At 33.6% G+C, this 13,500-nt stretch overlaps 1 protein-coding gene across 1 annotated transcript; it reads right to left on the reverse strand.

The window, feature by feature from the left end:
- Nucleotides 1-5,813: 5,813 nt before the first annotated feature.
- Nucleotides 5,814-11,913, reverse strand: LOC109006025 (probable LRR receptor-like serine/threonine-protein kinase At5g48740). The gene is made up of 16 exons (XM_018985168.2): nt 11,538-11,913; nt 10,496-11,015; nt 9,954-10,405; nt 9,741-9,858; nt 9,561-9,629; nt 9,398-9,466; nt 9,242-9,310; nt 9,064-9,135; nt 8,718-8,786; nt 8,405-8,640; nt 8,119-8,324; nt 7,842-7,968; nt 7,666-7,734; nt 6,984-7,173; nt 6,758-6,890; nt 5,814-6,392 (listed from the first exon to the last, which is right to left on the reverse strand). Exons 1-16 carry the CDS (start codon nt 11,674-11,676, stop codon nt 6,174-6,176), a joined length of 2,757 nt encoding a protein of 918 aa, XP_018840713.2. The 5' UTR covers nt 11,677-11,913; the 3' UTR covers nt 5,814-6,173.
- Nucleotides 11,914-13,500: the final 1,587 nt, after the last annotated feature.

Genomic DNA, 13,500 nt, shown 5'->3' on the forward strand with positions numbered 1-13,500 from the left:
CAGTTCACCACGACGTCGTTTTAGAGCCAAAAATGGAACCATTTTGTCTTGGCGTCAAGAACGTGTCGTCTCGTGGATTTCGGGTTTGGTTTCAAGTTTCAATTGTACAATTTCGTGGAAGCCTTAACGAAGCGCCGCCAAAAGCCGTCATTGCATCAATTTGCATGCGGTCATGGATGTTTAGGTTGAGTTTAGATGTTGAAGTGAATTGAGTTGAGTTGAGTTAAGTTAAGGTGATAAAATATTGTTAAAATATTATTATTATTTTAGAATTTAAAAAAATTAAATTTTTTATTATATTTTGTGTTAAAATTTAAAAAAATTGTAATGATGAGTTGAGATGAGTGTAAACTTTATCTCATTTCGTATTTTGTAATAAATTTTTTCAAGCTCTTATATATATATATATATATATATATATCCTTATATATTTAAAAGTGTATATCGTTAGATAAATAATAAAATAAAAAATAAGATAAATAATAATGAACAGTGATAAATAATATTTTTATTTTACGTTTTTCTTCTTCGTCTATTTCTACATCCTCACAACAATCCTCTTCACAAAATCACCACAAAAATATCACAAAATACCACAACAGATCACAAAATTATCGCATACAATATCTTAATTGAATTATATGTAATGATCAATAAACGGAGAGACCCATTTTGGGAGAGGGAGTTGCGGGGAAATGAAGGCTACCATGGAGGTTTCGACGGTGGCTTGGGTCCATGGGATTGGTCGTCGGAAGAAGAGGAATTCAATGGAAGTGGTGCGGTGGCGTGGGGATAATGTATAGCTGTGGTATGGTGGATAAACTGTGTGAGACTCATGCGGGAGAGGGAGTTGCGAGGAGACGAGGGCTGTCATAAGGGTTTCGGCGGTAGCTTGGGTCCATGAGGGTGGTCGCCGGAGGAAGATGAGCTCGATGGTGGTGGTGTGGTGGCACAGGGGCAAAGTCGCGGTGGCGCAAGCATTGAGACTCATTTTAGGTTGCTCGTGTGCGGCAAATGGAAGAGCTGCCAAAGGGTTTCGACGGTGGGGTTTGCTCGCCGGCGTGAGGGGAAGCCTGTGACGTGGTCGGTGACGAGGTCGGTGACACCCATGGTGGCGCACAGCTCCTTGAGGGAGGAGATTGGGTGAGAGTGAGAAGACATGGTTGAGCGGAAGGAGAGAGAGGGAGAAAGAGAGAGTGAGAGAAAAAGAAAGTTTTTGGGATTTAAATCTAACCCTTCATCATAACTCTCCAAATTTGATCAATGATGAAAATTTAAATACTGATTTAAATTAATTTAAAATAGATAATTAACATATAAATATCATATCAAAAATAAATTATCAAATTTAATTTATAAAATACTAATATTTCATCATTAAATAAATAATGAAATTTTGTTAAATATTTTAAAAAAAGTAAAACTATATAAATAATTAGAGTTTTAACATAATTTAAATATGATAATATTTTTAATTAACTGAAGAGAACTGCTACAGCTAACGAAAAAATAATCCGAAAATGTGTCCTGAATGTGTATTTCACTTTTTATTTTTTATGTATTTTTTTAATTATCATAAACATTTTTAAAAAAAATAAAAAATTTTCAACATCATTAAAAAAACAATTCCTTAATCACTAGGTTAAAAAAAAAAAAGGATGAGAGAGGGGGAAGACGTGGCTTAGCGGAAGGAGAGAGAGGGAGAAAGTGAAAGTGAGAGACCAAAAGTAAACTTTTTAAGATTTAAATCTAACCCTTCATCATAACTCTCCAAATTTGATCAAATGGTAAAAATTTAAATACTGATTTAAATTAATTTAAAATAGATAATTAACATATAAATATCATATCATAAATAAATTATCAAATTTAATTTATAAAATACTAATCTTTCATCATTAAATAAATGATAAAATTTTGTTAAATATTTTTTAAAAAGTATAAATATATAAATAATTAGAGTTTTAACATAATTTAAATATGATAATATTCTTAATTAACTAAAGAAAACTGCTATAACTAACGAAAAAGTAACCCGAAAATATGTCCTGAATGTGTATTTCATTTTTTTATTTTTATTTTCTTTATTTTCACGTATTTTTTTAATCATCACAAATATTTAAAAAAAAAATTCACAATATTATTAAAAAACACTTCCTTAATCACTAGGTAAAAAAAAAAAAAAATTTAGACAAACTTCCCTTACATAGTGCTACTTTATATATATGTATACACACACAAAGAATCGGATTTGAGTAATGTAATATAATGATTTAATGATTTAAATAAAAATGATTTAAAAGTTGATCTGGATGTAATTAATATAATGATTTAAATAAAAAAAATAGTAATTTATTTATTTGAAAAAAGAAAATAAAGATTAAATAAAAACAAAAAAAAAAGATTAAAAAAAAAAATCTACTTCAGTAATGTATCTAGCCGCTGGACTATTAAGGATCCTTTGATAAAACATGATTATTCATTAAGTTTTATAAAGGAGCTATACGTCAAGGTTAAGAGTTTTAAGGACCTTTTGGTAAAACAAGATTTTTCATTAAATTCTATACAAAAGTTACAAGCTAAATGATCAAAAATTTTAAGAATTTTTTGATCAAATAGGACTTAACAGAAAAATAGCTACAGGCTGTTGGCAAGCTTCAATATTCATCCCAGATTTCTAAACCAACAAATACAACACAAACATATTATAGAATGCGCACATCTTGAAATTATTACGAATACAAACGACGCCTAAATCTCGTACAGTTATTTATTTATTTAAATAGCGCCCAATTCTTTAATCTTTAGAAATCAATAATTCTCAATTTCTCCTTAGAATTAATTTATTAAACAATTGACAAAATATCCGGCTCTTTAAATTAGAGCAAAGAGTTAATAAATTTCCACTACGTCATTCACGAAATTACAAGACCCGTTGGTTCTGCTATTGAATTTGACTGCTAATTTATTTTATTTTTTAATAATTTTTAAATATTAAAAAATATGCAAATTTATTAATATTAAAATTTTAAAATATTTAAAAAATAAAAATAAAATAGACCGAGAGTCAGGAGGATACTAACTAGTAGCTTGTAGCATTTTCCTTAAATTTGACAATTATCCATATAAAATTATTATTATTTTTCTAATTTTCTGAAATTTCTAATCCCATTATCCCACACACCTTTAGAATGGCACGTCCTTCTTTCAAATAAGAAAAATTCTAGGCATAAACTTCACTCTATACATCACTTAAAAATATATGATTTTATTTTCTTGCCCTCATATTTCATATTGAATTCCTCATATTTCATATTGAATTCAATATAAAATATGAGGGCAAAAAAATAAAATCATATATTTTTAAGTCAATATAAAATATAAGGGTAAAAAAATAAAATCATATATTTTTAAGTAGTGTGTAGGGTGTGGAGTTTCTGCGTAGCACAACTCATCAAATAAAACCACATAAAACCGAGACTTTCCAATGTTGTACATATAGACATACATCTGAACTTACTTTAAGAGAATAGACATGTGATACCCCATATGATATGTATAATGATAGATGGTGTATGAAATCTCATATTACTTGGGAAGAAGAAGTTCTTGCTCTTTATAAGATTCCAATAGAGTTCTAATTATACCATTGACTAGTCCTTTTGGAGTATATGCCATGTGATTTGAGCCTTCTATTGGGACGTTACAAATAGTATTATAGCCTATTCCAATCAGAAATGTGGGACTTGAGCCGTGCCACCTACAATGGACAGGCCTGACGAAGACGTCAGAAATTTAAGGAGGATAGATTGTGATATCCTATATGATATAGATAATGGTAGGTAGTGTATGAGATCTCACATTACTTGAGATGAATAAGTTCTTACTTTTTATAAGATTCTAATAGGACTCTAATTATACTATTGACTCATCTTTTTAGAGTATAGGCTATGTGATTTGAGTCTTCTAACGAGGCGTTACAAGACATTTTCTGGTTTTCCACTTCTTCAGACGTTCAACTTTCAGGTAAGAAACTTCATCCGCTTAAGGATTCTCAATCATTTTAATATTTGGTTTCTAGGAAAACAGAGAGAGAAAAGGATACGGAGAAAAATGGTTTATCTTTGATGATTGGGTATCTCTGCAGGATTTGAAAGTTGTATTTTTTGTTTTTTTATGCTCACTTAATTGTTTTAAATTCAGTCAAAAGCCAAATAATCCTTTCAAAAAAAAAAAAAAAATCAAATGGAGATTTGCTACACAATTTTCATCACATTCTACATTTCACACTTTTCTAAAATTTTAATATTTTTTTTAAATATTTTTTGAGTTTATCCTTTTTAAATTATTTCAAATTTTTTATTCATTATTTACATAATAAATATTTAATAAAATAATAAAAATTAAAAATAATGTGAAATGTAGAGTGTTAAGAGATTGTATTTGATGCTGGAGTAACGTTAAATGGACTTTTTTGGGTTATCTATAAATTAGCAATACATGATCTCTTGCATTCAGAACTGCTTTCTCATTTATTATCATCAGGAATTTCTTTTTCTCCGAAAAAGGAGGAAAAGAAAAAACCATGTTTTTCTTGTGCAATTTGGACGAGTAAAAGTTCTTTAGATAAAATTCTCTGTAAAAAACGTTGTCCGCTGTCATTCACCAGTATAGATCTTCCCTTGAAAGCAGCATTTTCTCCACAATCCGATAGCCTGCTTGAGTGTTTCGAAATTCGGTCGTATTCATGCAAGCTAGTTGTTGATTTTTTTTTTTTTTTTTTTCAGTCTGTCAGCTGCCTTTCTTTTATGCTCGATTTCTTTATTTTCAGCAAGTGTTAATATCTCTTCAATCTTACAAATAGGATTAGAACCTTTCGACGGGATAGTGCAAAGAACCATGTTGACGCTAGATCTAAAGATATTCTGGATGAACAAGACGAATCAAGTGATGAGGTGCTTGGAAATGGGAATGATAGACATACTGATTCAGGGAGTTCATTCCTAGCTAAAATAGCAATTGCACTAGGGGTAGCTGCAACAGCCACGGTAATATCTATCAGCCTCAACCGGCCTGTTCTTGGATCTTCGGATGGAATTCAGTTTCTGGCTGAAGGTTAGGCCTCTTCAGGAATGGCTGCACCTCCTGTTGGCTTTACTTTCAAAGCTTTTGGATACAGGGTTGTACTTCCGGAATATGCACCTGGGTAATGCACATATTCTGGCTCCCTATTCAATGAAAAGCTCTAGTTTTCTTTTGGCTTGCCTGCTAGAACTGTCTAATTTTTTTGACATTCAGTGAAATGAATTGCTGCTTTATGTCTACACTGTTCAAGCTTGTCGATATAAATAGTTAAATCTACCTCTTCCTATTAGCTTAAACTTTTGAAACAAATGGTGACCTCACATGGTATTAGAGCAGAGGTCCTGAGTTTAAACCATGGCTCTACAATTCACCAAATTAATTAATGGTCCACACGTTGGGCCTATTTATTGAGGGCGAGTGTTAAGGATATAAATAATTAAATCGACTTCTTCTCATTAACTTAAAGCATTTGAGACAAGTTGTGATCTCACATGTCATTGGCAAATCATCTGTCATTAACTTTTTTTTTATGTCATTCTTGTTCATCTTGGTGCAAATTGTGATAACAGGTCAATTCCTCCTTTTGTTTTGCATTTTTTTTTTTGGGGGGGGGGGGGAGGACATAAAAGTCTGCAGAATTGAATTGTCTATTCAAATACTATCATTTTTGTGTTTGTGCTGCAGTTATATTTTGACAACAAAACAATTATCATAGTTACTTATAAAAAAAAAAACAATTATCATAGTTGCCTTGCCAATGTTTCTTTTAATTAATATAACACACTAAAGCATTTACAAATATACCATAATGCAGTTGGATCTACTTTTGGTTACTTATGGCTGCTGGGTGTGGACTTTTCATTAGCGAAGAGGCTCTAAATATATGGGTCTGTCCTCTTCACTTGTACTTCTGATTTACAAGTTTAGCTCTTTACAAGCGTGTCTTAACTTTACCAGCATTTCTTGAGTAGTAACACTTCAACTCTACCGAGCCTGACTCTATTTTTACATACCTTAGAAAAAATGAAAAAGAAAAGAAAAAGATCTTGGTTTTAGGATAAATACTTCAGAGCTGTATTCACTAGAAATCAGTTGGCATGTTCATGAGATGCGAGATAAGAGAGCTGAATACTGTAGGCTTCTTTCAGTTCTGCCAAAACCTCAGCAATCGTTGGTCTTTGTGATGCATCTCTCTCTACTGACCTCACTGCAATTAAGGCTGCCTTTCTCATGCTCTCCACATCGAAAGTTCCCATTAGGCTCTCATCAACAATCTCAAATGCCCCTGCCTGTAAGTAGGGCTTGGCCTGCACTTGGCATTTCAAAAACAACACTATGAAGAATGTATAAAGATCAACATTCATACCAGGACTCGGACCATATTTTTAAAATTTATCAGAAATTGCTCCCATTTTCAACCATGAGTTTTCAAGTCCTTTGTAACCTACGGCCAAGAAGAATAACTATAAACACGACCAGACAAGAATAATTGGAGAATTGTAGTCACTTGTTCTTGCAAGGTCGTGCATTCATAATAATGTTTAATAAAACGATGATGAACTGCTAAATAATTACAGGAAAAATTTTGGTGGTTCTGTTAACTTGTAAGGTATAATCGCAACATACTATTACTCAGCAAAAATTTAAAAGAAGAAGAATAATTTCAGCTTACAAATAACACCAGATTGAATGAGTCTGGAGTTCCCGAGTGATTCAAAGGTTCTCTCCCACATATGATCTCCAAGAGAACAACCCCAAAGCTGTACACGTCACTCTTCTCGGTCAGCTGTTGGGTGGAATAATATCTGCATACAACATCCACTTTGAGTATCATAATTATCAAGAATAAAAAAAATATCTTGTCTTAGGTTTTTTCCCGTTTCTTTTGGAAAACTTACTCTGGATCTAAATATCCAGCAGTGCCCTTGACAACAGTTGTGACATGAGTTGCATCTGGCTGGGTTATTTGTTTAGAGAGACCTAAGTCACAGACCTTGGCATTCATTTCCTCATCCAAAAGAATATTGCTGCACTTCACATCACGATGTATGATTCGTGGTTCATTTCCATTGTGTAAATAGTCCAATCCTTGAAAAAAAAATTGAGTCCCAGAAATGGATTCATTTATCTCCTTAATAGTAGCTTGTCATGTTTACAATGGAAAAATGCTTGTACTAAGAAATAAATCTTCTAATTTCTAAGAAAAAGAATGAAGGTAATGTAGTGATCATCTTGTAGTCATCTAGTTAGTTGTCCATGGTAATGGTTATGGTATACTCAGTCATGTACTGTTTATTAAGGAGTTGGGTACTTCATAGAAGATGAAAAGATAAGAGTATTAAGTGATCCAAAGAAGCATTGATTTGTCCTAAAAAGATGGCTGCCCAGATATCTGCTCCACTATTTCTATGAGGTACAGTTCGACTAATGGTGGAAGCATTTTTGCAATGTGTTTGCCAATTTCCGAATCAATACATCCAAGAGTTTTTGGTGGCAATAAATATAAAATATCTCATTCAGATGAAGTGGTGATTGTTTTCCTATGCAGTCTTGAAGGTTGATGATAGAGAAGAGACATACCTTTTGCAGCATCAATAACAATTTTCAGTCTGCGAACCCAGCTTAACAAAGCTTTTTTACTGATTGAACCTGGAAGTTACACCAAGAATATAAACAGGAAATTCTCATAAAATTGCTCCCTAACACCAATAATATAAGCAAGAATTGCTCCCTAACATGTATCATGCATACAGTACCGTAAAGGTGATCAGCCAATGACCCTCCAGGTAGATACTCATAGACTAGTATTTGCTGCTTTGATTCATGACAGAATCCTTCCAAACATACAAGATTTTGATGGCGAATTTGTGACAAAAGATAGACCTACAAGCAGTCCCCAATATGGGGGAGAGAAAAGTTAGGCAAGGATACAAGAGAATCATAATTCCCAAGATGTATGCAACAAGCGTGAATCTATTTTCTCATGACTCCACGGTATGGAAAAATCACACTTGAATAGTTCAGGTGGAGAACCTCATTGACAAAAGAATCAGCCCCAAGTTGGCTTTTATCAAGCCTCACTTTCACAGCAACTAATTTACCATCTGGAAGCTTTCCAAGGTAAACAGATCCGAAACTACCACGGCCTATAACCTCCTTAAATTTGTTTGTAGCTGCTTTGATTTCTTTGTAAGAAAAGACTTTTGCTGCATTCCAGTTTCTTATCTCTGTTACAGACCCTAACAATAAAAACAATGCCAGTATAAGAATCAAGTAAAAGACTTCAATGTGCAGAAAAATATTGTAAACTTTTACATACTTGATGTATATGTGACTTCAGTTCTCTTTTTCTTTATGCAGATGAAAATTATACTGGAAAAGAAGAGAAGTGCAAGTATGGCTCCACCAGCTGCACCAGCTATAATTGCTATATGATCATGTCCGGTATGCTTCTTTGGGGGGAATATAGTAACTTGCGGTGTCTCAGTTGAAGGGTTGGATGAAACGCCACTGCATGTCATTGTGGAGAAGGAAAGGCACAAATTCCCTGACGTTCTGCACAAAACCAATACATCAGAATTGTTAAAAGAAAAACAAGCGTAAAGTGAAGCAATACTAATTATGTTACATACCTAATTTCCAAAGTTTCTCTGTTCAAAGACTCTGGTAGGGTACCTTGTAGTTTATTGTTCTCCAGATTCCTGTAGAATACAGGATAGGACATAATCTTATCCAGTGAAGAACATGATTTCATCTTTTGAATTGTTCTTTTTGTAAGTCAAATGTAGAAGACATATCTTTACATTGTTGATACGATAAGATTTGATTTGGAGGAAATGTCTAAAATTAAACTCTGCATGTTAGCGGCGCGGAGAATATGTCCTACACACTGACTTACAAATATAGTTCATGTTATACCTTAATTAGAAACGTGATATATTACAAACCACTGATTGAGTCTAATTAAGGCTCACTTACAAGAAGTGAAGGTTCACTAACTTTCCCAAGCTGTCAGGAACTATTCCCTGTAAACTATTATTTTGCAAGTCCCTGCAGAAGAAAGAACAAACAAAGATAGAGGGAACGTTGAGAGGATGCAATATCAGCATCACCATTTGGCTCCATAATACTGGTCCAGAAACAGAATGTAACTTACAGAATGCGAAGGCTAGCCAAGGTGTCCAAATCCGAACCAAAGGAAGTTAGCTCATTGAAACTCAGGTTCCTGAAAGTTCCAATTTAAGTGACTATTTTCATTTGTCCATAGAAAAGGGAAAAAAATGAAGTTATTAGTACTCCGAAGAGGTATTACAATTTCTCAAGCTCTTGCAAGCTACCCAAGTTCTGTATCTCACCAGTAAGAGAAGTGTTATGCAGATCCCTGGGGCATAGCAACAAAGACATCATAAGAAACTGAGTGTGAGAGAATGCAAAGTTAATGTTTAGGCAGTTTTCTGAGTTTTAAAAGACTTTACAGTGTTTTAAGATCCAACAAGTCACCAAATGTTGGATTGATTGACCTCAGGTTGATGTCTGAAAGGTCCCTAAAAAGAAAACCCATATCATGAGATCACTTGTGGAGAAATAGACTCAATATTTAAAACGATTATGTTTTTTCTTTTTTTCTTTTCTTTTCTTTTTGTGTATGTACATACAATGATGTAACAAGACTTCCTTCACAACCAATATGGTCCCATGTTGAAGGAGAGCACGGATCATCTTGCCATCCCAGATTTAAACCAGTGGACTGCTCAATGACCCGAAGTGCTGAAACTGCAAGAATGTTTTGAGACCACAAGTAAGATTTAGACAATCCTATCAAGTTGAATGAATTCAACAAGCATGAAGAACCAAAAGGTCAATAGCACCTGTGGTTGAGGAAGCTTCCGGTGGAATTTCAACTATCTCATACACCTCAATTGCATTGACATGAGGATAGTAAGTAATATTCTTCAGTGTAAGGTTCAAGCTCTTAATCCCCTTCTGTGTAATATATAGAGCACTAACATCTGATATCTTTACAGTATAGTTCGATTTCACAGCATCTCCGTTAATGAATACATCAAATGTAGAGGACACAGGAAGAATCCCGGCAAAATAGAGGAAAATGCAGTAGTCACCAAGGGTGTCGAGAGGAAGGTTATATGTCAACACATTCCTTCTTACCAAAACACGTGCAGTTTGAAGCACAGCAGCAGGGGGAGCCTCCCTTAAGCTAGACAGATCTAAACTTTGTTGAATAGTAAACCCCGTTGACAGGTGAAGTGGCATAAAGTTTTGATCAGCATCCCATATACGATCATATGGATCCAAAGGATACCTGCAGTTAAGAAAAAAAATTAAAAGCCAATCACTTAAATGTATCATCCAATCCATACATGTCAAAAGGAGGGCTGAATGGTTAATATACCGCAACGAGCCATTGGCATAACCACAATTGATTCTATAACTCTTTCTAAGTGACTTATTGGGAAAATCCCCAATGCCACTTGCATAAGCTCCTTGAGGCAGTGGTCGTACTTCAAGAGAAGAAATGACTGGAGATCCACCTTCTGGAATGGCATGCAAACAGAAGGAGAGCGTGTCCTTATTAACTGGCCATAGAAGCTCTTCTGTCCATGGATCATTAGTGGTGAGGTTTATGGTGCTAGTAATAGCTGTCCCAAGAGAAACAGAGAATGAAGGGGGTTTCCCACTTCCATCATAGTTTTTGTACAGGAATTGTGCCCTTACGAGTATCAACGAGGAAGCATTAATTACTGGGATTCTATAACACTTGCGCCCTTGAATATCTGGGAAAAACCGGATTGGATCACCAGACGAGGAGGTGCTGATGTTACCTGTGCTTACATATTCACCGTCCGGGACCCATGATATGTTGGATGAATCAGTATAAGTAGTAGTTCCACCGCAAGATATACTCAAGAAACCTGTCAAATGTATTTACTGATAATTAACCTTTCATGAGCTCCAAACAATACTAGCCTTTTTAATGTCGATTATGCTTGTTAGTTTTGACACATGCAACGGAAACAATGTTCATAAATTATTGTCAAAGTTGAGTTCAAAGCCTTAGCAGTTCAGTTTTGGCATTTTAACACAAATGATGTTGTCCAAAGAGAATTTCACTTGGTAACTGAGAGCTTTTCAAGAAAATTAAGGAAAGAGCAAAAATTTTCATTCTCTAAATCTGTATCAAACAGAATGCTCCACTTCCTAAGAATCATCGAGATGAAAGGCATAAATAAATGAGTTATGATTTTCCACTCTACTACGTAACATACAGAATTTACACTTCCTGCCAATTATGGGATGGACGAATGAGAGCAATGAATGCATGACGTTGTAATATAAAAATTCAGGACAAAATTTTTGTTACTCCAACAGCAAACAAGCTGGACAAGAGTGAAAATCTCTACTGCTGAACGTCACAATCATGGAACAAAACGTACCGTCTTGGTCACAGAAACCAATAACCCATAAGCCGCAGAACAGAAGGAAACGGACCCCGAAACACCTCATGTTCATGAACTCAGACTCCCTCCACAAATTTTTAGTACTTTTTATATCTCTCAGAACCACAGACGCCATGACCCGAAATTCTTAATCCATTATTATCGTCCAGCATCTGAAGAAAACGAAAGAGATCAAAAGATGGGGTAGCGGTAAATGATTGTTTCTTTGGAAGGATAAAGTGACCGATTTGATGAGAGGCCAGGTAATGAGTAAAAGTGGGTTTTTTCTTTCTTGAGTTTGAAGCTGCAAAGAAAGAGGGGTTCTAATAATGGATGACGGTACAGATCAGAAGGTGATTAACAAGCATGCTGATAGTGGGTAATGATTATGGTTTTCGGTTAGAAATAAAAAAACCAGAAAAAATATTTTTATAATTTTTATTTTTCTTCAAATTGCTATAAGTACTATTGTGGTTGCTGCAGTTGCTGTCGTAGCAGTTGAAGAGCAGTTAAAGAGGAGAAAAAATGGTTGCTAATTACGATCAAAGAACAAGAACATTATCAACATGACGTTCTTTCTAGTGGACTCGGTCCTTTACTTGTAAAGGAATTATAAAGTGCATTGTTTTAGTCCAACAATTTATCTTAACAAGTCATTTTTATGAACATCATTCTGAACTTCTTTTTCAGAATCGTTGGTCTGAACATCATTTATCTAAACTCACCAAATCAAAGAAAAGAGAAGCGTAGGCTTGAAGGTTCATTCTTCAGTTGATCTTTTCTACCTGGCTTATGTTTAGAATTTTTCTTAAGGAATAGTGGGAATTATGGCATGTTCTAATAATGATAATGTTTAAGAATTCAATATGAAATACGAGGATAAAAAAGTAAAATCACATATTTTTAAGTGGGTGTGCAGAGTGTGAGGCTTCTGTGTAGCACAACTCATTTCTTAAACATGCCATAGTACACCATTGTTGAAGAGTTCCTGGTCTCACCTTTTTTTTAATGCATTTATAAATTTCTTCCTAACTTTCAAAATGAAACTGTGAAGATGGCGAGTGGCGAGTAAAAAAAGGATAGAAGTATGGGTACTTGTAGAAATTATGCTAGTTTGAATACATAAACACTTTTAACTTATCTCATCTCATCGTTATAATTTTTTTAAATTTTCATACAAAATATAATAAAAAATTTAATTTTTTCAAATCTTAAAATAATAATAATATTAAAAAATAATATTTTATTCAATTCATCTAAAACTATATCATCTCATCTCATCTCATCTTACTATCTAAACGAGTTCTAATAATAATAATAATAATAATAATGATATAATAATAAAGTACCACAATGTTAAACCGAAGAGATCAAATTCAATTGGTGGATACTTTTCCACTAAATTGGTCAATGCTTGGAATTCAAGTTTCAGAAAGCTCTTTTTGGATACTTTTCCACTAAATTGGTGGGAGATGAAATATAGGATGCTTAATTGACCAGCACTAAATTAATGATAATATTTAGTTAGTGCTTTTTTTTTAGCTTTCCTTCCAATTTTATTCTCAGAAATCAATGACTTCAGTGCCAGAGATGAGATGCACATCCACAAAGGTTAGCCAATTCTCTGTCTTGCTCATGCCCACATAATGATGTTTACCTAGCTAAACAACCAAAGTATATGTTAAATTATTAATAAAATTAACAAATTTAGATCCCATTTTAGATAAAGTTTCATCTCATCAATTTTTTTAAATTTCTACATAAAATATAATAAATAATTCAAAATTTTCAAATTCTATAATAATAATATTAAAAAATAATATTCTAACAATATTTTATTCAACTTTCATCTAAAATCATCTCATCTTACCTCGTCTTCCAAACAGGGCCTTTTTTCTGTTTCTAGTGATTTCAAAAGAGCAAAACTTCCATGTCTGTGGTAGGACCAGCTTAAGGTACC

This window comes from Juglans regia, chromosome 1 (assembly GCF_001411555.2).
Source record: "Juglans regia cultivar Chandler chromosome 1, Walnut 2.0, whole genome shotgun sequence".
In the NCBI taxonomy this organism is placed as follows: domain Eukaryota; kingdom Viridiplantae; phylum Streptophyta; class Magnoliopsida; order Fagales; family Juglandaceae; genus Juglans; species Juglans regia.